Here is a 25,882-nt window from a genome sequence, read left to right as displayed (position 1 = left end):
CTTTTTATAAAAACCACATGAAAAGTGACAGAGCAGTCGACTATATTTGATCTTTTCTTCCATAGATTGACAAAAAAAATTTTTCTGTCTGGTCTAATGCAAAATTTAAAATTAATTGTGTATGAGGCTGTGCCTTCTAGTTACTATGTCAGAAGTACTCATTTGCATTATCGCTTAGGTATAGCATGTCCACTCTTAGTTTCTCTGCATAGCTAATTTGAGTTCCATATGCATTTAAAGTGCACTCCCCATTGAACTATATTAATTATATTCCCCTGTGGACCTAGTAGCCATATTTGAATGCCCCTGAATCTACATTCATTTTGATTGACTTTTATCCTTTCCCCAAAAATCTATATTGTATCTGGTCTCAGTTTGCTTGTTTGTAAAATTAATTGATTGAGGGGTGGCTAGGTGGCACAGTGGATAAAGCACCGGCCCTGGATTCAGGAGTTCCTGAGTTCAAATCTGGCCTCAGACACTTGACACTTACTAGCTGTGTGACCCTGGGCAAGTCACTTAATCCCATTGCCCCGTTTAAAAAAAAAAAATTAATTGATTGGTCTAGACGACCTCTAAAGTTGGAGATCACAACGTAAAAGGCATTTTGAGATTTGCATAGCTGCTTAGTAGGTAGTTGTGGGTTCTACTGAGAGCTCTACCAGTAACTGGCTTTGAGATCACAAGCAAGTCATGGCACCTGTTTTTGTTTCTTCATCTAAAAAGGAGGGAATTATACAAGATCTCTGAGGACCATCCCAGCTCTAAATTCCTTGATTCAGAGTGAAATTTATCTCTACTTCCTTTGTTACACTCTGCTCTTTAAAAGGACCTTAATTTTAGGGTAAAATACATGCATTTGTATAGGGCTTTAAGACTAACCAGAAGCCAGATAAATGTAGTGTTCTATCTCCTTTGATATGCTTTTCAACAAGGATCAATACCTAAAGCTAAACTAATTAAATGCCTTCAGTCATCATGGAATAAGTTAGAAGAATTATTTTCTGGGGCCGGGAAATCCTACACATACGGGTGGTTGCTTATAGCCCAAGATCTGGTTCTGAAAATTGTTTTAATGAAAGAAACCCTTATTGTTGCTCTGGGAACCAGGAAATCTCATATTCTCCATCCTAAGGATTAAATAATTAACACCATGTGATTAAGCAGCTCCTAGCAAGGGGTTCAGTGGTGTTGGAGAAGTCAGAAATGGGGACCACTCCCCAGTAATTCTATAACTACATAGTATCTACCAAGAAGCTTAAATTTCCTAAGTCAGGATTTCTTTAAAAGAAAGCTAAGCATTTTTGGTTTTGTTGTTAGTTTTTGGAGGGAAAAGAGTTAAAGAAGAGTGGTCCTAGTTCACAGAGAGTGACTTGAACCCCTGCTTCTTTTACTGCCTTCTTTACCCTGGGCATACCCTGCAAGTTCACTGGGATTCTTTAGTGATAGGGGTTCAGTGAAGCTCAGTTGGGAAAGGCTTCAATACTTAGAGAATTAGGTCCACATGAATGTGGGGGAATGTGTCTGGGGGTGGGAAGGAGGTGGTGGTGCTTGAACGGGTTGCTATAAAATCCCTTTCCTCCATCTACCCCAAGGTGTTGACTTAATAAGAGATACTTGAGTGTGATGGACTGAGGGTCAAAAGCTTTGAGATCTGGTTCTAGCTCTGCCACTAATTAGCTTGTAAAAGTAAGCTGTTTTTCTTTAATTTGCTCCCTGGAGTGGTTCAACTCTAAACAATGAGGCTGGTAATAGGTACCCCTGGGAAGGAAGCATCAGGTTGCTACTAAAAAGATTTGGAAGGCTGGATGTTTCCAGGGGTCAAAAAAAAGACTAATTTCTTTTTATTAAACTATAGTAACTTTTACCACCAGAATAAAACTCAAAAGTTGTTTTTACCCTGAAAATAAGGCCTTCAAGGGGTTCCTATCATTTTGGAAGACGAATGGCATCCAGTCGACAGTTATCTACTTGCCCAGTATTGATGTAAGATCGAGACAACGGTAGTGCCAAATAGGAATCAAACCTAAAAGGGAACCTACCAGAGACTATCCTGGGGCTAGCACTGTGGGGAAGTGAAAAAGGCAATGGAAATTTAGTCAACACCTGGACTATCCTAGTTTTTGTCCTGTGTGGCTCAAAACAAGTAGCTTCCCTAGGATCAAAATACCAAATACAGTTTGGCATTTAATGCCGTTTGTGACCTGGCCTTCACCTGCCAACTTTATTGCATCTTACACCTCTTCTAGCCAAACTGGCCCTTACTGTGACTCATACTCAGTACTCCCATCTTCCATTTCTGTAATGCACTCATTCTTCACCACCTCTTAGGATCCATAGCTTTCTTCAAGTTCAGCTTGAGCACCACCTTGATTCTCTCCAATTGCTAGTACCTAAAACCCCCAAATCACCTTGTACTATTTTGTATATACCTAACTAATAGATATAAACTTGAGGGCAGGGACTTTTTTCTTTTTGGCCTTGTATCCCACATGGCTGGCACCGTGTTTGCCTTGACTAATGTGACATTGGCAAAAATCACTTATTTTGGGAGCCTCGTGTCCATAAAAATGAAATGTTGGGCTAGCATGGACCTCGTACCTTCCGACTACAAAATGACATGATTTCATTTTTTTGGTGGGGCAATGAGGGTTAAGTGACTTGTCCAGGGTCACACAGCTATTAAGTTTCAAGTGTCTGAGGTCAGATTTGAACTCAGGTCCTCCTGAATCTAGGGCTGGTGCTTTATCCACTGCGCCACTTAGCTGCCCCAGATTTCATTTTGTTTTAAAAATTCAATAATGCCTTGGATACTCAAAACCATGATTTAGGGGCTAAGGGACAGGAGTAATTGTTTAATGACCTACTATTATTGTATTTGATTCCCAACCCTGCGGCTCTTGGGACATGAGTTCCTCAGACACTCATCCTGCTCTCTCTACTTTGGCCTCTTCGTCAGTTACCCTTTTTCTACTGACACAAACTTCTTTCTTTAGTCAGCTTGTATAAGTAATCATCAAAGCGAGCCTCTCAACCTCATTTTATCCTTATGTTATTTCTTTGAACAGGCAAATACAAGGATCAATCTTCTCCTTGTAGGCCATAAAAAACCCAATAATTTTCCTTTTTATTAATAGAAAATACCTGCAACTTTTTAATAACTGACTTGATACAACTTCTAACCTTGACTGGGGGGGGGGGTAATTGTTGATTATACAACATTCTGTTCAATGTGAAACCAAGACAAATCAAGACAGTATTGAATAAAAAGATAATTTATTTAATTACTTTCTTCAGGAAGCTGCAGAACGACTACTTAGCACTTCTTGGTAAGCCTGTAAAGTCAGTTCTATATATCCTCCCTTTTGTGCTTCTGTTTTTGCAAAGACCTGTTTAGGAAAAAAAGAAAAAAAAGGTTATCAAATGGCTTATTTTTTAAAAATATGTGCTTTTCCTCCATATTATTCTCCATATTATATGGCTTCTAGAGCAGTTGAAATAATATAAGTGTACTGTTTTAAGTCCAGAAAGAGTAAGTTCTCTGCTCCAGCCCACAAAGTCAAATTTTAAGGAGCTCTAGTTCTAAAGTCTAGTACTATGTTAATGGGGCTTTTTAAATGTAAGAAAGATCAAGAGAATTAGGGAAAAAATAAAAAGCAAACATCCTGCAACAAGCCACTTCCTTCAGAGTAAACTAAAAACTCTATGGACTCCAAGAATTTGCAAGGTGTTATGTAACACCATTTTATTAATCATGATTTGAGGAGCAACTTTTCACATCAAAAGATTAGTTATAAAAAAGTTACAATTCTTATTGATTCCTCTTGTTTTGGGGGGTCTTGGGGGGGAAAACCCAGATTTGTTACAATGAATTGCTAAGGAATATTCCCCTGCAAGGTAGCAGTATAAATCTCAATACTCCCATTTTACAGATGAGACAATTGAGTCCCAGAGAGTTAAAGTGACTTGCTCCAAGTTACACAGCTGTTGAAAAGGCAGTCAACACTTGAACATAGTTCTTCTGTTATTTCTAGTATACCACATTGTCCTCTCTATAAATCCTAAAACAGCAGGGATCATTGTGGTCATTTTTCTTCCCTAACAAGTCTCAGATAAAGCTACCCATATTGTTATGACACGTTAAACTGTACAGCAACTACCAGAGGAAGTTTTGCATCATACCAATATGATACAAAATTCTCAATGCTCATGGAAATGAATTTATGAATACTAGTTGGCTAATAGTTAACAAGAAAAATATGCAATCTATACTCTTTATTAACAGGCTCCAAAAGAGACTGAAAAAGGGTCTCCATATCTTTGAACCTTAGCAATGCAAATATAAGGATTTCAAAAAATTAAACACAAATCAGTCTTGCAAATATTAAACATACACTCTAACTCCTTCCATCCATTTCCATATTTCCCTAAAGAAATACACATTCAAACAAAGCTGAACTATGGTGTAAATGCAGTTAGAAAATTCTTGCCCCTTTCTTCTCTCTGCCCCTCTTCATGTTCTTCCTCTGTACATACATTAGGCCTACCAATGACCCCATAAATATTGTTCAATGACAGTACAGTGAAGGATTCCTGCTCGAGTAGTTATTCTATTTCTGACCTGGCAAACTTCAGCCTCTGGACCACCTAAATATGAACATGATGAAGAACACACACATGCATCACCTTCTATCAAGAGTCTTTCTATTACCCAAACTGTTGTTGATATTTCTCCCTTTAAATACCACCCAGAGCTTTTGCAGTATTTATCATGTCTTCATAGCAACAAACTGACAAAAATCCACCCCCTTTTTAAAATGCAGCTTTAAAGTGTGGTTTCTCAGGATACTCAAGCTATTTGAAATCGTTCATTACTTTTCAACACAAAGAAGATAAGAAATAGTGTAATTTACCTTAATTAAGTCTAATCCTTCAGCTCCTTGTTCTTTAGCCTGCTTAGCTGAATTTCCATGTGGGTGGAGCATGTGATACAGAATGACCAAACTTGTGGCATCATCCATTCTGAAAAATTTGTTTTATATTTTAATCAAATATCAGTTTGTATGCAATTTTGATATTCTACAAATCAACATTTAATATCCACCTAGTCATAAATAATAATAAAAAATAATACTGAATGCTTTACACTCTACAATTAAAACATTGTTTTTTATATAAAAATGCAACCAATCACCAGCATTAAATGTCAGGAACACATTTCACCATGAGATTTGGTAGAGAGGGTGGAGAGGAAGGGGGGTGGGATTAGAGAGGGGAAGAGAGTAGATCCTCCTAAGTACCACTTTGTCTCTTCATTTTACCTTTCTACAACAACCACACCCCATCTGTTTTTATTTGGCAACAAAAATGGGCAGAAGCCCTGGAAGTGAATCCCCATTGCCCATGAATATGGCTTGGAACTGCTTCTGATAATACTTATGTGTCCTTGGGAAAGTTGGTTAACTTCTCTGGGTCTCAGTTTCTTCATCTGTAAAATGAAGGTTGAACTAGATGGCCTTTAAGGTCCCTTCCAGCTCTAGATTTATGAACTGCTTATATCTCATTTGGCAAGAAATGTGGTTTGGTAGACTGGCATCTTATGTAGGGGGGTGGGTTCTAAAGTCACCACAGAAGCCAAATATTATATCTATGATAGTCAAAATCATCCCTTTTAAAATCCCTGAAATTGGGCATCGAGTTAACCCTCACTGCCCCGCCAAAAAAAAAAAATCTAAAAACATCTCTATTTAAAATCACCAGATCTGGAGGGGAACTGAATACTCCCATTTATTCAAAGCAAAAATAAATCTGATATGAGTTTTGGTTTTGAGCACCACCAACCATACAAGCTAAGATGAACAAGCTCAGCCAGACGTGTAATAACAAATTTTTCCTAATATAAGAATTAACCCAAACCAAAGTGGGAGGAATTGTTTCCAAAAGGAGATAATTCCCCTTACTGAAGGTGTTCAACAAAGGCCAGATAAACTACATTCTACATACATTATAGTCAGGATTTGTATTTGGCTATAGAGTAGATGGTCTCTGAGATCCCTTCAAACTATAAAATTCTGTGATTTTTTTTTCAGTACTATCAAAACTTTTTTAATACACAGTTGGAAAAAGACTAAAAGGTCATCTAGTCTAATTTCTAACCTAATACATGTATACATCTATCTGATATAATTTAATACTGGTCTGCTATGAATTATAACTTTTAAAATGAAATATTTCAGAACCTATCAGGAAGCTAAAAATTAGCAAAGTAAAAGCTGTCACAATCTTTTCTTTTATATTAAACTTTGTTCAAAGATGCTCGCTCTCTCTCTCTCTGTAACCATACCTATTGTTATAGAGTTAAGATTGCTTGTGTCTGTGCTTGGTTAGACTATGATTGTTATAAACATATTACACACAAAACAGGAAACCTAATCACCTGTGAAAGGAAAACAACATCCTAATTAAAGTTTTGCTTTATTGTCTCCACATTAAATAGAAAAACGTCAATTACTTGCAAAAGACTTTACTTACAAATCTCTCTGAATCTGGTCAATCAGCAAACCATCAATCATTTTCCTATTTACCAGATACCAGACCATTCCACCAAAGTGTCTTGTTGAACGCAAAAGGTCATATTTTCCATGCTTTTCTATATCGTCATATGTCTGGTGATGAATCTATTCATAATAAAGGAATATATTATGTCATTAACAGTAAGGACAAAAGCCCACAATTATGCAATATTTCACTAGTTAACAAAGCACTTTCCTCACAACAGGCCTCACAACAAGTATCAATATCCTCATTTTGTGGATGAGGAAGCAAAGGATTGGAGACAGAGAGCTAGTATCAGTCCTTAGACATGGGATCAAGATCTGTCTCTACCAAGTACTGGCCTTGTGACAGGAGGCAAGTCATTAACCTCCAGGTGCCCCAGGTAACTATCTAAGCATTCCAGTTGTGGAGCAGATGCTGATGTATATTGGTAGAGGGAATGTCCTCATTAGGACTTCTCTATACAAATGAAATCACCAGTCCTAATCAAAAGACAGAAACTAAAGATCAAAGAGGCAGAGCAGGATTTGAACCCCAGGGCCTCTGACTTCAATTCCAGTATGCTCTGCCCTTCAATATGTAGTAAAATCAAAGCAAGTGAATCATGTGAGAAATATTAAGTAGGGAAATTGTGTTCCTGAGCTGGCATATATTCCTAAAAAGTATACTGTCTCCACAAATCTTCATACAACCAAACTTACATATGATGGTCTCAACTAATATTAATTGGTGCCTGGAATTTAATCACTTGTAAGATCTATTAATGAGAGTCTCACCAAAGAAAAAGGAATTGCCTTAGAGTCCAAATAGTCAAGTATAATCTCTCAGATAAGTGTACTCTAGACTGTGGCAAATTAAACCAGTAATTTTGAACCAGGCTGTAATTAATCAAGGTACTGAGCACCTTAATTTAGCTATAAGTCTATAGGAATAATTAAATTATTTTAGGACTCAGAGATTTAGAATTGGTCATCCAGTTCAACCCTCATTTTATTGATAGGAAAAACTGACATCCAAAGAGGTTGAGTTGTCTAAGGTTACATAAATAACAGGCCATGTAACCTACATTAATTAAATAGCAAATAGTTGTTAACGAAGAGTCAGACACAACTGAAAATTACTCAACAACTGCAACAAAACCAATGAGCACATAGATGGATAAAAAGAAAATGTGCTCTCAGTAATTCAAAATATCACACAATGAGGGTCCAAGGAAGAAGTGATGGATAATAATGGATGGTGATTTACTGCTGAAAGTAGCCTGTCTACCTGATAACAATAGGGAGGCCTTGTCTTACTGGGGCATATATTCAAGACATAGCACAGAGCATTCCAAGATTCATCAAGATGGTTGACTACTGCTCACTACTGATCATTCGTGTGACCAGAAAGAAGCTAAAAAAATGTAGCCAAAGATTGTGAAGTCTTAGACAAGAAAATTCAGGCCATGCAGGCACAGGTTACATTTTCTTCACTGTTATCCAATGAAGGGAAGAGATGAAAAACAGAGAATTTAAGAATTAACTTAGAAAGTGAACAGCTGGGAAGATAGTGGAAAAAAGGCAAGGACTGAGCTCTCTCAAATTCTACTCAAAACCACTTTAAAATAATACCTCAAAATAAATTCTAGAGAAGCAGAACCAACAAAAGGATGGGGTGAGAGCATAAAATATGTAGTCATCCCCAGACCCATTATGTCAGATTAGCCATTTTCTTGTCATCCGCCTTACTGCTACATATATATTCTACTCCCTTTCTACCTATGACTTTGAGAATAGCAAAGAAATCAATTTCGTCATTGCTTCTGGAAAAATCCCGTCAATCTCTGCTGGTCAACTGTCCTACAGATCCATTCACCATCCCTGCGACTTCCCAGACCAAAATATACTTCCCTGGCAACCACTTCCATATCCTCCTTGAAGTCAGGGACTATCTTACTTTTGTACTTGTATCCCCAGTGCTTAGCAAGTGCCTGTCAAATGATAAGCACTTAAATTTTCATTCATTCATTCAATATACTTATATCTTAAAAAGCTAAGTAGAAAAGATGGAAGTATGGGCAGGAAACAAAGAACAAATATATGAGGGTATCAGATCTCTACAAATAGTGGCAGGAAGGCTAAAGCTTTGAATAAGCTGAGGCTGGCAAGAAAAGCAAAGACAACAAAAAGCCTTTTTGTCTATACTGGGGGGGAAAAAAGGCTCAAGGGTCAGCACTACCATGTGGAGTTGCAGGGCAGGTGACAGACAAAAAATGACCACAGAGTTGTTTCATTCTTATTTTGCTTGTTTTCTCTGCCAAGCAGAATGAATTCTAGGGGCGGCTAGGTGGCGCAGTGGATAGAGCACCAGCCCTGGATTCAGGAGGACCTGAGTTCAAATCCGGCCTCAGACATAGCACTTACTAGCTGTGTGACCCTGGGCAAGTCACTTAACTCCAATTGCCTCACTAAAAAAAACAAAAACAAAAAGAATGAATTCTGCACTGGAAAAAGACAGAACAAAAATGGCTAATGGAGTTTGGATTGCTAAGATAAGTAAGGAAACAGTAAGAAGGTAATGAAATTGGCAGGTATGACTGCTGAGCCCTTCCAAAGACATGTGAAAGACCCCAGAGAAGGGCTAAGATTTTGATTTTTGAGAAAAGGGAAAAGAATAGTCTACAATTTAGGTCAATGAGTTTGGCTTTGATTCTTGGGAAAATTCTTTTAAGTCCCTTATAGAGATGGCTGCTTATCATCTAGACAAGGATGCAGTGATCAGAAAGAGCAGGATGGCAGGGTTGCTATAGCTGGAGTTTGTCTAGATTTTAGCAAAATGTCTTACAAAATAACATACAATTCCTACAGAAAAGATAGAGAGATGAGAATTAGATGATAATACAATTAGATGGATTCTGGATTCCAAGAGAAGTTAATGTTTAATGTCAACTTGAAGTTCACTATCTCTGGTAAAGTGCTCCAGGGATCTATTTGGCCATGTTGTTTAATATTTTTGTTACTGACAATGAAAAAAAACATTGATGGCATCTTCATCAAATTTGTAGATGAAAGAAAACTTGGGAGAGCTAGCACAACAGACAGCAAAATCAGAACTGCAGACAGGTTAGAACACCGGTGCCCAGGTTAGACCATATGTGAAGTACTGTAGTCTGTTCTAGGTGCTGCAGTTTAAGAAAGACCCTGATAGGCAAAAGAGTATCCAGAGGGCAATGAAGATATTAAAGGGTCTTGAGTCCATGGCAGATGACGATGAATTGATAGGATCATTGAATCATAGATGCAGAGCTGGAAGGGACCTCAGAAATCATCTCATCCAAACTCTTAATTTCACAGATGAGGAAGCTGAGGCCCAGAGAGGATAAGTGACTTGCCCAGGGTCACATATGTAGCAAGCTTTAGAGGTGCAATAAAGCCAGGTCATCTGATTCCAGAGTCAGGGCTACTTTCCCTATACCATGTGACCTTCCAAGTGGAAGGACCTGGGAATGTTTAGCCTTGAGAAGAGAAGAACTACCGTGTAGAAGAAGCACTGGAGTTGCTCTGTGTGGCTCTATACAATAGAACAAGAAACACTAATTTTAAGTTACAAATAAGCAAATTTGGATTTGATGTCAGAAAAACCCTTCTAACTCTGAGCTCTTCCAAAGTGAAATGGGCTGCCTCAAGAGTTGGTAGGTTCCTCTTCCTTGGTGGTCTTCCACTTCCTGGATATGCTGCAGTAGAAACTATTTTGGGGATGGTTAGAGTAGATGGCTGTTGCCCCCTAAATTCTGAAATATCTGAGCCAAACTTAATGAACAGTTAAAAGGCAAGTGCTGCATGTTTTTGAATTTTAATATGCAATGCAGTACTTACAACTTTGTGCCAGCTCTAATTTACTAAAAATGATTTTTCGTTGCTGAAATTTATAACCAAGTACTGTTTTCTGGGATTCAGAAATCCTATTTACAGATGATATTTTAAGCACAGATTTCTTATCATTTCTGAAACTGTTGAATACACTTACTTTAATATAATCAGCTGAATCTGGCTCAAACTGTGCAACACAGAGATTGAGGACATCTTCATGACGATGCTGACTGAACAAAGTCTAGAACAATTCAACAAATCAGAGTTGTAATCAGAAGAGCAACACAGATAATCAAAAACTGCTGTAACAATGATTTGTATTTGCACCAAAAAGTATACATACTACGATAACAACATTAAGAAGAATTCAAAAGGCAGTGTGACACTGTGAATAAAGGGCTGGTCTCAGGGTTAAGTGTTCTAGACTGACTCTGACACACACTTGTTCTGTTACCATAGAGAAGTAATTTTCTCTCTCAGTGCCCCAGGCAATTCCCTAAGACAATACATTATGGATGATTTTCAACAGTGGGAATTTTTCACACTATAAGTTTCCTACTATAATTAAATCACAGGTCTGGACAAAAATTAAAAACTTAAAAAAAAAAACCCAAACATTTATATAGCTCTCTAAAGGTGAAAGTATTCCTTACCATAATGGCTGGAGGGGTAGGAATACAAACTATCTCCATTTAAAAAATGTGGAATCAGATGTTTAAGAAAGTTAAGTGTTCATGGTTACAAAACTAGCATGTGTCAGAGACAAGGTTCAAACTGTAATCTGCAGACTCTATATTTAGCCCCTTTGATTTCAGATAGCATCCCAAATCCATGCCAAAGAGCTGAGGTTATGTGGATACTGATAATATTGGTGGCTGTTTTTCAAATTTGAAAAGTCATCCTAAAATCTGTAAGTGATGAAGACTCTTAACTTTTCAATGATTACCAACTAATTAAAATGCCCATATAAACAGCACATATGCAGCCAAGCAACAATCCACACTTGCTGCATTCTCATACATAATATATATGATAAAGATCTATATAACCACATAGATCTACAGATGTGGATAGATGGACAGATTGATAAACAGATAGGTAGGTAAATATATAGATAAGTGGACAGATGGATGGATGGATAGACAGAGAGACAGACAAACAGACAGAGAGATGAAAGTCAGCTTACTGGAAGATTTTCTTCTTGGAACATAAGTGGTGGAAAAATCTTACGACCTTCTTTTGGGAAAAAGACCTGTATCATTCTGTCTCGTTCTTCCCAGGAAGCTTTGCGTAGAATACCACTCGGTTCCCTGACAACAATGAAACGCTCCTATAATTGAAAACAAATTAAAGGTGAGATTTCGGAATGTATTTTTAGCTTCAGTGTCTCATTAAATTCCTTTATTAATCTGCAATCAACAATGTACAATGTAAAAAAGCAATCATGAATAGTTATTGGGGGGGGGGGAGCAATGAGGATTAAGTGACTTGCCCAAGGTCACACAGCTAGTAAGTGTCAAGTGTCTGAGGCTGGATTTGAACTCAGGCCCTCCTGAATCCAGGGCCAGTGCTTTATCCACTGTGCCACCTAGCTGCCCCCTTGTATAGTTGTTTTTAAAACTACAAAGACTTGTCAAGGTTTTACTTTTCTTCCTTAGTACTTGTATTTTATGGAACTCATAAATAACCACTCTAAAAGTAAATTCAATAAATATAGTATCTACAATACCTACTAGGTATGATAAGTGCTGAAATAAATTGGGTTAACTTAAATAATGGTACTATAAAACAAAGGTATCAAACTCAGGCCAACAAAACTTCTGAGTGAAGCTATAATCGGGCAATGTTTAACAAATTAAATAAAAATATAATACAACACAGATAATGCTAAGTTGTGATTTTCTAAGTCAATAAGACCTTCAGGGATACATTTCTATTTAAGTTTGACACCACTGCTATAAAGCCCCAATGGTAGACCCAAAATACAATTTAATATTTACTTGAATGTTTCTAAAGGAAACTAAATCTTTCCATGTTGTTTCATTTCCTTTTCAGAGTCAAAGGAACTTGAAGTTGGAAGGGGCCTCAAGAAATAATTTCCTTCAATCCATACCTTAATAGCAATCTCCACAACAATATCCCTAGACAAGTGTTCATGTAACATTCATTTGCAAACATCAAGTGAAAGGGAACTGACCACTTCCCCTGGCATACCCATTCTACTTTTGAAAAGCTCTAATTTTCAAGAAGTTTTCTTTACACAGAGTTGAAAATCTGCTTCTCTGCAGCTTCCACTAATTTAACTCCTGATCCTGCTCTCTGGTGCCAAGAATAATGTTAATCCCTCTTCCACATGATGAGCCATCAAATACTTGCAGACAGTCATCACATACTCCTAAATCTTCTCTTCACCACATTAATATCCCCACTTCCTTCAACTGACCCTCTTAATGTATGGCCTCCAGATCCAGTGCTACCCTGGTCTCCCTTCCAAATTTTATTTAGTTAGTTGGCCTATTTTTCTAGCCTGTCAAGATCTTGTTTTTATACTGACTTGTCATGTGTCACCTGTCCTTCCCAATTTCATGTCATCTTCAAATTTGATAAGCATGCCAACTATGCCTTCATTCCGAAAAGCTAAAGGCCAAGGATAGGTGCCAAGGGGACACCACTCTATAACTCCCTTTAGATATATTAGCTATTCTTTGCATCCAATTCATTCAATTAGTTCTGAATCCACACAAAATGTAAGCCCTTTGAGGGCAAGGACTATATCACTTTAGCCTTTGTATTCCTAGTGCCTGATAAACACTTAACAAATATCTGTTACACAAGGATTATATAAATCTTTCTGCTGAAATCTAGGTATCATATGTTGCAATATTCCCCTGTGCTAGTAATTCCCTTGCCAAAAAGGGAAATAAAGGTAATCTAGCAATACCTGTTCTTGACATACTGATGCTTAATGCTTAAGAATTTCCAAATGATCACAAACAATGCCTTTAATAATTTCTAGAATTTTGGCCATCAAGTCAAATTGTTAATACTGAATACAATCTCAAAATCCCACTTTTCCCCTTGTGGGGACCAATTTTTAATTGGGGAGTGTTAGCTAAGCAGCTTGCCACAATATTGGGACAAGGAAGGAGACCGGCAGCCTCCCTCAAAACAGAACAGGATTTATTTTAACAAGAACTTAAAAAAAAAAAAACCACAAACAGGATCAGTTGGATCAAGGGAAAGGAAATAAAATGGGGAAAGGGAAATTATACAACCTGGAAAAAATGCCACCACCCAGGAATCAGCTGAGAATACACAGCAGAGATCCTCTTGCCTTCCAAGCTAGAATGGCAAATTCTCCTCCCCAATCCCAGAAAACCCCACACAGCCCCGAGCCAATTGGATGGCCGCTCTGATAGTCACATGACTGCCCTCACTAGGCTTCCAATTATTATAATTTTGCCAGGCCCATGTAGGTATCAGTGAGTGGTGATATGAGGTGCCAGTGCCATGGCAACAGCTACAACCAGTGGATGGAGCACCGTGCGATTTGCAGAGCCCCAGGCCAGTGCGCAGAGGCATAAAAACCTCAAATAACAATTAATTCTTTACACCCTTTTGAAAATTATGTTATTTATCCTTTTAATAGGGACAGTGTGTGTGTGTGTGTGTGTGTGTGTGTGTGTGTGTGTGTGTGTGTGTGTGTGAGAGAGAGAGAGAGAGAGAGAGAGAGAGAGAGAGAGAGAGAGAGAGCGCGAGCAAGTGCTAGGTGACACAGTACCTGAGCACTGGGCCTAGAGTCTAAAAGACCAGAGTTCAAATTTTACTTCAGACGCTGACTGTGTTACCCTGGGCAAATCACTTAACCCCTGCCTGCATAAAACTGGAGAAGGAAATGGCAAACCACTCCAGTATCTCTGACAAGAAAACCTCATAGACAATAGGTCCACAGGGTCATAAAGAGTCAGAAAAGATTGAAGAACAACACAACAGTCTTTTAATATCTTTCCTATTTTCTAAGCTTTCAAAGCTCACCCACTCATTAATAACATCTTCCAGTGCTTTTGATATTCTAGGACATAGTGTGCCTAGACTTAGTGATTTCAACTTACTGATGCCATTTAGGTGCTTTCATACCATCTCCTTACTTATCCTTGGTTTCAACTTCTGAAAAATCATTTCTATTCTTCCCAGTTTGAAAATAATTCTCCTTAGTAAACTGAAGTATCTTCTTCATTATCATCATCTTAAAGACCCCTAAACAGACAGTTTTCTGTAACCTTCCTCTTGCATCTAACATAGGTAAAAAGCTTTTTTGCCTTCCTCAGCATGCACCAACAGCTGTAGCCAATTTCTGATCTTAGGTATTCTTCATAGTGTTCTTACAGAACATCACTACCCTTTTGTATTCACCCTGTAATGTGCTTTTGATTCTAATGACATGTAAGGAAGGCACTCTGCTAGATGCTCAGGGTACAGAAACAAAATAAAAAGCATGCCCCGCCCTCAAAAAGTTTACATTCTATTGGGGGACATGTGTAAACAGGTTAAATTATACATGAGTACATGGAGATAGTACTAATGACTGAAGGGTCAGGAAAGGCCTCCCACAGGAGATGGCCCATAGACTGGATACTGAGGGAAGGTAGGGATCATAACAGGCAGAAGTGAGGGAGCACATTCCAGGCATAGGAGACAGCCTGTGCAGTCATGGTGGGAAATGGACTGTAGAGTTTAGGGTATAGCAAGGAGACTTTAAGGAAGTATGCAATAAATCTGGAAAAGTAGGCAGACACTAGACTGCGAAGGACTTTAGGAGTCAAGTTTAAGTTTTATTTAATCACTGGGGTAATGGGGAACCACTGAAAGTTCTCCCTTCTTTCTTCTCTAGGTCTTTAAAATCTAAAGTGACAGAACTCAATCAGTTCATTTTAGGTCCCTATCATTCTCATTTTATTCCTCACAGGAATACCATGTATTTGTGTCACCTTTCAAGCTTTCCATTCCTCTTGGATAGATTTCCATGGTAGAATTTTAGGTCTTAACTATTTTCAATTCATTCTCTTAAGATATTGTTTGTCCTTTGTTTTCAAAGAGGATCAATGGCATCAAAGGTTGATTTCTTGACTGGCGTGTCACCTGTGCTCTTAAATTGTTCAGTTTCTTGTCCAGGACTTGATAATCATCTCTAAATTCCTATACAAATTGGTTTAAATCAATCATTTACTTGCCAAGCTCGTAAAAAAACAAAATAAATAACTCCAAGAATTAAAATTCAATTTTGTCTTTCTATAGTTCATCACATTGTCTGTGCTACAGACATTAATAAATTTCAGAGATAAAGTGTTCTCACAGATTTCATTTATCTCTCACCTCCAAACCACCCTGTCCCACTCTAGCCAACAAGGATTTTTTCTTCCCCTGAATTCGAAGCATATCTTGTCTTATTTATTTGGCAATAAATCACACACTGTCTTATTCTATCACTTGTGTTCTTATTAGACTTTTTACATATTATCTTATCTCTCCAAGTGACAGTTAAGGGCAGGGATTTCTTTGCATTCTCATTATCTAGATGGTTTAATAACTATTTTAGTCCACTAGATGCTATGGACCTCAAACTCTCAAATGTTCAGAAGTTTAAAAAATTTAAACTGGGCTTTAAAGACATGCAATCCAAAGCTATCTGAGCAAATCTCTATGAAAGAGGAAAAAAACTACACCAAAGAAGCACAGCTCTTCCAAAAAGAATTTTGGTCATTTTACCTAAGTACCTGAGCAGCTGAAGACCTAAATTCAAAATCAGTTTCTGAAAGTCAAGTTGCTAGACCATACTATTAAATTAACTTGGGTTACCCAGTCCTAGATTCTAGGTTCCAATTCAAAAGATTCTGTACTTTATGTTTTTATTTATACAGTAGCACCCTACTACTGCCCATATCTTGCTCAAGTCATATCTCCTGAAATCTAACTACTACATATGCTAAAAGCCTGATTCAACACATATAACACACATGTTAACATATAAGGTTGATATTAGTCATGGTCTTCCTACTTGAGAATTATAAAAGACTCTACTATATTTACACTGGTAAAACTGTAAATTTTTCCAACTTCCAAAATTATTTTATAGCCTAAAACAGAAAAATGAAAAAAAAAATGACAATGACACCTCAACTTAAAGAAACACTATTTCTTTGAAGCTGTGGGTAGCTTCAAGAAATAGCAGAGCTATTTCTTTAAAAATGTTTTAGCAAAAGTAATGGTAGTGATATTATTTTTACAGTACATGAAATACCCAACAGGTATTCTAGAATGCATAGAGGCTCTTGAAAATCATATTCAAATTTTCAACAAAAAAAAAATACCTTCTAGAAAAGCTTCAACTATCCAGAGTGGATTCCTTAGAGTCAACAAAGAAAATTCTTCCTTACTTTACCATTTTCCCCCGTAAAATTTCTACCTCAACTTTCTCTTTGTGGGCTGTTGTTCCCTAGTAACAAAACTGGTTGACCCAGCTCTTAGTACCATATATAAAGAAAAGCTACGGACTGGACTTAATTTATAAAGATTTGTGTTCTCCTTGGACTTTATTACAAAATCAGAGTTCCTGAATCTCAAATACAATTGTAACCTCACATACAGTCTTAGTTATGCTTCTGTACATTCTACTACTCAACTTTTGAGACTGCTTTGATCTTTAACGTTGGAGAATACATGGTGATCTAAGTCATTAAAGCAGGATTCTAAGATGGACTCAAATTTTGCTCTCTAAACATATTACACTTTTCTACTTTATTCAGAAACTGAAAAGCAGGATGGCCTTTCCTTTACCAGTGAACTACACAGTTCCACCAATTATGGTCTGGCTATACTGTGGAAAGCAGGATCAAGTAATACTGACTCCTGTCAGCCTAAAATCGCCTATGAAAGCACTAAGTAATGGCATTTAGAAATATACTCACACGATGTGGAATGCTATACGTTAAATCAGTAAACACATATTTGGCAGTCTCAGTTCCTTCAAGAATTTTATCATCTGCTAATATATCATTGATTGGCTTTCGTTCTTTCAGCACAGGAGGCATTTTTAACCGTTCTTTAGCTGCCTCAATGGCATGTCTTTTGGCCTACAAAATAAAATAGTTTTTTTCCAAAGATTAGTTAATCACACAATGAAGTAGCCCACATGATCAATCAAAAAAAATCATTTATTAACTTAAAACTTAAGGAGTAGTTGTTGAAAATGTGTATTTGGGGGGGGGGGGGGAGGCAATTGGGGTTGTGACTTGCCCAGGGTCACACAGCTAGTAAGTGTCAAGTGTCTGAGGCTGGATTTGAACTCAGGTCCTCCTGAACCTAAGGCCTGTGCTTTATCTGCTGTGCCACCTAGCTGCCCCAGCTGCAAAAAATAGTTCCGTTCACAAATAAAAACTTTATTTTCATGTGCATGAGTAGAATTGCTGGTAACTAGATCTTTGTTATCTCATTGTGTGAATATGCTATCAACTATGAATATAAAAAGCAGGAATATGTTTAAGATGAGAGGCAATTTATAAGAGGCAACAGAAGAACCATACTCACATTCTTAACAATAAATTTGCCCAGAAGGCATTATTTGAGGCAGTGGGTTAGAACCAAAGTTAGAACCAAATGTCTCAATGGTGCAACTAGATGCTAATCAGAAATTGTTTTCCCCAATGTTTTTCAACAAGTGGCTAACAAGATGACCTTCCAGGAAAGGAGACAGAATGCAGAAGATTTCACTTTTTAGTTAGAAAGGGCTAGTAAATGTGATGCATGTCCAACAGATATAGCAAGAAAAAAATCAACTTTAGTGCCTTCAATCATTTCATTTCAGTTTTCCCAGTTTGGGCTATACTATGCGCCTCAATATACTTAAGTATTTTCTTAGAAAAAATACTTCAATTACCTACATGGCCTACTCTCACAAATCATAACTTTCTACAGAAAATGAACTGACCATAGGAAAACAACATACACAATTATAATGAAAAAAATAACAAAATAATAAAAAATGAACATTCTGAAATTATAATAAATAAGCCTGGACCCAAAGAAGAAATAGGCACAAGTACAAATGTCCTTTTCTTCTTTACAGAGGTGTGGGGTTACAGATGTAGAGAAATAGTATCAAATCACTTTTTGTTAGTGTGAACCAGATTAAAATGTAACTAGGAAATTTAAAAAAGATAAAAAAATTTTTAAAATACATTACAACATAAAGAATGTTCATTTGTGATTTTTTAAGAGAATATTCCATTTCTACTTAAATCTGACACCAGTGGTACAGAGTACTACATATGTCTGCTTATTTGATATACTGTTTAATCTTGCTGAATTTTTTCCTCTTATTTTAAAATTATTATTCTTAACTTCTTAAATTGAGTATTATTTTAAAATATTAAATTATGAAAGAAAGATATGGATATACTAAGAAATGTGAATGATATAAAAGCAAAATATATCAATAATTTTTTTAAATAAAAGAAAATAATGTCATTAGGACACCAAACAATCCTTATTATTTTCACTTAAGATTTTTCTAGTAAGATTTATTTAAATCAGATACCTCTTCCAGTTGTGCTTCTGTCATTAGCTTATATGTTGGTGGTTTCAGTTCTTGCTTAATTGGTTTAAAAACTTTCTGTAAATCCAAACCAGTCATTTTGGTGAGTATATTTTGAACTTCCTCATCTGTGAATTCTGGCTTCTTTGTTTCCGAGCAAGATGAATCTGTCAAAATGAACTTCAATTATATACAAACTAACAAAAACTCCAAAGCAAAAAGAAGTGTACAGGTGGCATCTAAACAAAAACATATCAATAGAAAAACAATATTCAAGACATAAGTCCACAAAAATATCTGCCTTCACATTCCTACTCCCCAAAGGTAGGCAAAGGAAATCTTTGAATCCACGTAGGCCAATTATGCAGCTTATAGCAAAGGAAGACAATACTATGTTATAAATTTGGGGTAAGCATATATATATATTTATTCCAATATGCCTATACCTCAGTGTACACTAGAGAAGGAAATGGCAAACTACTCCAGTATCTTTGCCAAGAAAACCCCAAGTGAGGTATTAAAATGACAAAAGATATGACACTAGAAGATGAGTTCCTTGGTAGTAAGGTATACAAAATAGTACTGGGGAAGAGTGGAGGACAATTACAAGTAGCTCCAGTACTAATGATGCTGCCAGGCCAAAGCTGAAAGGAAGCTCAGCTGTTGGTGTGTCTAGTGACAAGAGGAAAGTCTGAGGCTATAAAGATCAATATTGCATAGGAACCTGGAATATATGATCTATGAACCAAAGTAAACTGAATGTGGTCTACTAGGAGATAGATATATTGATATCCTGGGTATCAGTGAACTTAAATGGACAGGAATGGATGAAATTAACTCAGATGATCATTACATATACTAGTGTGGGCAAGAATCCCTTAGAAGAAATGGAGTAACCTTCATAATCAATAACAGGGTGAGAAAAGCACGCCTTGACTAAAATCTCAAAAATGACAGAATGAAATCCATTCAAATCCAAGGCAAACTGTTTCATATTACAGTAATACAAGTTTATGCTCCAACTGCTGATTCCAAAGAGGTCAAAGTCTATCAGTTCTACAAAGACCTACAACATCTTCTAGAAATAACATCAAAAAAAGATGTCACATTCATCATAGAGGATCAGAATGCTAAAGTAGGAAATAAAAAAATAATTGGAATAAAGAGGCAAGTTTAGCCTTGGAGTACAAAATGAAGAAGGGCAATGACTAATAAAGTTTTGTCAAAAAAACTCACTGGTCATAGCAAACACTCTTTTTCAACAATCCAAAAGGTGACTCCACACATGAACTTCACCAGATAGTCCATACTGAAATCAGATTGATTATATACTTTGCAGCCAAAGGTAGAGAAGCACTATACAATCAGTTAAAACAAGCTGGAACTGACTGTAGCTCAGATCATGAACTTCTTATTGCAAAATTTGGACTTATATTGAAAAAAGTAGGGAAAACCATCAAACCATATAAGTATAATCTAAATAACACTTCTTATGAATATGAAGTCAAATTGACAAATAGATTTAAGGGATTAAATCTGGTAGATAGAGTGCCTGAATAGCTACGGACAGAGGTTCACAATACTGTACAGAAAGCAGCAACAAAAACACATTCCAAAGTAAAAGAGCAAGAAAGCCAAACAGCTGTCTGATGCCACTTTACAAATAGCTAAGGAAAAAAGGAAAGGAAAAGCTATACCTAACTGAATGCAGAATTCCAGAGAACAGCAAGGAGAGATAAAAAGGTTTTCTTAAATGAACAATGCAGGGGCAGCTAGGTGGCACAGCAGATAAAGCACAGGCCTTAGGTTCAGGAGGACCTGAGTTCAAATCCAGCCTCAGACACTTGACACTTACTAGCTGTGTGACCCTGGGCAAGTCACTTAACCCTCATTGCCCTCCCCACCAAAAGAATAATGCAAAGAAATAGAAGAATACAATAGAATATGAAAGACCAGATCTCTTCAATATAATTAGAGATATCAAGGAAATGTTTCATGCAAAAATGGGCATGATAAAAGACAAAAAATGGTAGGGACTTAACAGATGTAAAAAAGATTAGAAGAGGTGGCCACAATTTCTAGGCAAACAGAGGGAGAAGAAACAGAAGCAGTGTCAGATTTTATATTCTTGGACTTAAACATCACTATACACAACAACTACAGCAATGAAATTAAATGACATATGCTTCTTGAAAGGAAAGCTATGGCAAATCTGGACAGCGTATTAAAAAGCAGAGATATCACCTTGCCCACAAAGCTCCAAAGGAAAGCTGAGTGAAGAATCAATACTTTCAACAATTAACTGCAAGGTCAAATACATACTTTGGCTACGTAATAAGAAGACAGGACTCATTGGAAAAGACCCTGATGTTGGGAAGGATTGAAGGCAAAAGGAGAAGGGGTGGCAGAGGACAAGATGGAGAAATAGTGTCATGGAAACAAGGAATATGAGCATAGACAGAATTCAGGCGATTGTAGAGAGGATAGAGGGGCCTGGTGCGCTATGATCCATGGAGTCACAAAGATCCAGACTCAATTGAACAACACTTAACTCCCACAAAAACAGCTTTTAGCTACCAGTCCCTATGTGCTCACAGAATGGAGAAAGATAAGTATCATAGGATTGGTTTCTTATGGTTTAATAAAAAGAATAAAAAATTTGGAATAGAAAGTTAAAAATCTCACTTCTCCCATTTAACTGTGCTTCTTTGTTGTCTCAGCTCAAATTTCCTCAACCATAAAATGAAGTTGATTCTGATCATACATAACATTATTTTTTCCTCTCCTCACAAGAGAGTGCCTATGTCTTGTTTCATCTTTTATCTCCAACTCCTAAACATATATCATTAGTAAATGTTTGTGGCCTTGAATAGAGGACTGTCCACCCAGAAGCAATCTCGAAACCTAGGGGTTCTTAACCTGGGGTCTGTCTGCACACTAACTCCTTCCCTCCTTTCTTCCTTGATGTCCCAAAAGTCAGTGCGGTTTCATAGTATTAAAGTTATTTAAGCTGCTAAAGCTTACAACTGCACTAAGACTTTTAGGACACGCTGTATTTCTATGTAATTGGTGTCTTTTGCTATCCTAAGTATTTGATTTTATACATTTAAAAACATCATTCCGAGAAGGGATTCATGGGCTTTGCCAAAAGGGTCCCTCGGAAGCAGCAGGGTTGAAATTTGAACCCAGGCCCACTCCAGCCCGCTGAGCCTCGCACTACAGATGACACTGAGGAGCACGGGGCAGAAGCCTGGAATGGGACGGGGTCGGGGAAACACTTACTGGCCTCGGAGCCAACCCGACGACAAGAGTCAGAGGCCCCCGGCGAGAGCAGGAGCCGGGGTTGGAGAGGCGCTCTGACCCCTAGAAGCCCAGTGCCCCGAGACGTCGCTCTGCAAAGCCAGGAAAAACCCGGCACCCTGAAGGCCGCCATCACTCCGCCAGCTATCTGCCCCGGCAGAGAAAGACTTCAACTTCCTGAGTCGGGGGTGGGGGTTGGGGGGAGGTCTTGCAGCATGCTGGGAAATGTAGTCGAGGTAGTGGCGGCGGCGGCGGCGGCGGCGGCGGGGCGGGGCGGGGCGGGGACAAGAGTCAGGTGGAAGGTGATGGAGTTGCGCACGCCCGGGGCTTTGGCCGGTCTCTCTCTCTCTTAAAGGTTAATCCCCACCACGAAAGGCCAATTTGTTCGACAAAATTGATTGGAATAAGTGCCCTTCAGGCTTTTGGAAATTCAAGACTGGTAATCAGGATAAAAAAATAACTAAAGATTGAGATTCAAAAAATATCTTTGACACAAGAGAGACCCTACTCTCCAGGAGTTTACACTTTAGTAGTTACACAGATGATTATAATGCAAAATAGAACTTCCCACGTACAAGAGAAAGTTTACAAAGTGCCGTGTAAAGTCTGAGGAAAAAAAGAAAATCCTGAAATATTGGAAGATGCGCGAAAGGGAAGAAGTAGGAGGTTCATCAAATTCAGATTAGATAACCTTGAGGTCTTAATCTCAGAAAAGTAGGAATCAAAGTCATTTTGAGACAGAAAGAAGAGCAGTGGGATGGGAGGGACGATATTGAAACAGAATTAAGACTAACTATGGGAAATATCTCCCCATAAAATATTTATTTTATTGCACTCCACTATGCAGGTGAAACAGGTTTTGCTGAAGTAAGCAAACTACCTGGCATAGTTAGGATCACATGATATGTGTGGCATAGTCAAGATGGGGTGATGTGTGGTATTCTTTTCCATCTCTTTAACATATATTCACTGTTAGATGATAAATATCTGTGAATCACGAAACAACAATCTTAGAGATTCAAAATTATAGAAAATCTAAAGAGCAATGAAAGATGTATGATGGGTATAAGTAAGATGTAGTGATGACTTATGTGAGTGTCATAAAAATATCACCAAAAATCTGGATGACCAGAAAAAAGGAGGTGGTCAATCATGTTATAAAAATGAAAAACAACAGATAAACAATGGGAGTGCTGCATCAATATACCTGAACCAGAAGAAGGCAGAAGGTCTCTAGTGGTTTGGAGAGGCCATGTATGAAAAGATTGAAAGTGAACCATCGATTCTCACAGAAAGTGAAGGTAAGGAAGGATTGTGAATAGTGAAGAGAGCACAGTCACCTGGAAATGATGGGACCTAGGTTTTAGTCTTGGTTCTGGCACAAACTAGTTCTGTGACCTTGGGCAAACAAATCACTTCATCTCAATGGACTTCAGTTTCTTCATCTATAATCTTCTGTGATTTTACATAGCAGAATAGAGCATTTAAAAACAAGTTGGAAATGTTTTTGTAAGAAAAATATCCAATTTTTAGATTGTTCTTACCATTTCCCCCTGTCTTCAAACTATATCATCTTCTCTAGTCAGGCTGGCCTTCCCTCAGGTTTGACAGACCTTGCCCTGCCTAACTATCCCAACCAATCTCATCATTCAAGGCCCAATTCAAACCCCCACCTCCCTCACGAAGCTTTCCCTGAAAACTCAAATCTATCTTCTCTCAATTCCTACTCATAGAGTACTTTGGATTCATAGCACACTGTTTAAATTCTAATAAATCTTGTGTGGTTCAAATCTATTGGTCTTTTCCTTTCAATTATCCAATAAATGCAGATAGGTAGGAATTATACTGTCCTTCTGTGTCTTTCACGACAGTTAAAACAGAGAAGGGTGCATAGTATATGCTCAGTAGATATATATTGATTGCTTCCAACTAGTGTTCACTATTTTTTTTACATGTGTTATTTTTCTCACCCAAAGCATGAACATATATACTTCTTGAGGGCAGGAAAGCATCTTACCTTCTCTTTTATTCCCCATAGGACACTCTCACTAAACATTTGTTGACTTACTCTGGAGCTTGTCTTCTAGTCACACCCTCTTCCCACACATCCTCTTATACCTACTTCTTCTCTATAAAAATCCTTAGCTAGAGGGGCCTTAGTTCTCTGTGTTGGCACAGTTTACTTTTCACTTGAGTGAGAAGAGAATACTTTAAAGACAGAATTAGGGTTGGTGAAAGGGACATAGTATAGATTTTCAGTCTTTCCAAGGGAGGATGAGGGGGGAGGGCAGAGGGGGACAGAGAGAGAGAGACAGACAGAGAGACAGACAGAGAGAAGGAGACAGAGACAGAGAGATAATGAGAGAGATACAACCTCTGAAGGGACTGGAAAGATATTTGGCTGGCTGCCTGTAGACCACTCTGGATCTATTCATGCATTTGGATGGCAAGCCTATGTAATCCCTCACTCGCAGGCGGGCTCCTACTGGCAGTAGGATTTATTAGACTGAGTCTTAGAGAGGGTTCATTGGGTACTTTAGCAGTAACAGCTGCTGGATCATTGGCCTCTTAGCTTCATGAAAAAAGAACAAGCTAGATAGGATTGGAGTTACTTTTAATGTCTTGGAAGACAAAGCATCCTGTCTTTTCTTGAGTATTATTGAATAATCCACTATTTGACTGAGTGAATTTGTTATATAACTAAAGTTTGCCAGTCAAGTGCAAAGCTTTAAAAGAAAAAAAAATGAGCTCCCCCCAATTCAATAATTCAATAAGCATTTATCAAGTACTTACCATGTGAAAGATAGTGTAGAAACTGAATTAGCTGGGGATACAAAGACAAAAAAATTAAAACGTAACAATTCCTTCCTCAGGATGCTTATATTCTATGGGCAATTTCATGAGTAGGCAGAAGAATAAATGTACAGTAATTTGAGGGGGGAAGAACACTAAAGCTAGATGGAAACATTTAGTGGAAATCCTGAAATGTACCATGTATTTCCCTTTATTTCTGGGTAAGCTAAATAAAATTTTATCTTTTCTTGATGACTCCAGCTCATCATGTGAATATCCTTTGTTGTACTGGGGAGGTCTGCTACTTTTACCTTTACTGTGCATGATTCGCTAGCTTACTAGGTTTCTACTAATAATTTCTTTCTGGGAAACCAGGTCACCTAGCAGGTTAAAGATTGTATGTTAAGTTGACGGCTCCTTCTGAAAAGTTCCAGTACCTTATGACAAACTTTTCAGTGACTCAGAGGTTTTATTCAACTCAACTCAATGTGGTTAAGTTCATTTCAATTCAGTAAGCATCTCTTAAATGCCTATTTACTCTGTTTGAAGTGTTGTTCTAGGCATTAGGAATAGAAATATAAATCTGCATAGAACCTCTTTTCAAGAATCATGTGATTATTTCTTGCATCAGACTGTTCCAGTGTATAGGGGTTACTTGACAATTTATCTAGACAATTAGAATATTATTATGTATTGTTTTTGCAAGGCCTCCATATTTTGCTGGTTATTTAGTTCAAGAAAGCAAAAGTATAAAGAGTTAATTTACTATCACCTTTTGATTCATCCCACCCAG

The 25,882-nt window shown here is 37.6% G+C and overlaps 1 protein-coding gene across 1 annotated transcript; it reads right to left on the bottom strand.

Moving 5' to 3' along the window:
• Positions 1-3,259: 3,259 nt before the first annotated feature.
• MRPS22 (mitochondrial ribosomal protein S22) lies at positions 3,260-25,413 on the bottom strand. Its single transcript, XM_043993521.1, is given in 9 exon segments — positions 3,260-3,389; positions 4,914-5,022; positions 6,532-6,677; positions 10,564-10,647; positions 11,593-11,736; positions 17,372-17,536; positions 19,000-19,163; positions 22,279-22,644; positions 25,401-25,413. Coding segments are annotated over 9 exon segments (1,287 nt in total). The 3' UTR covers positions 3,260-3,293.
• Between the last annotated feature and the right edge of the window lie 469 nt (positions 25,414-25,882).

Source organism: Dromiciops gliroides, chromosome 3 (assembly GCF_019393635.1).
Source record: "Dromiciops gliroides isolate mDroGli1 chromosome 3, mDroGli1.pri, whole genome shotgun sequence".
NCBI lineage: Eukaryota > Metazoa > Chordata > Mammalia > Microbiotheria > Microbiotheriidae > Dromiciops > Dromiciops gliroides.
The sequence above is the reverse complement of the archived record's forward strand: the minus strand, read 5'-3'. Positions and strand labels throughout refer to the sequence as shown.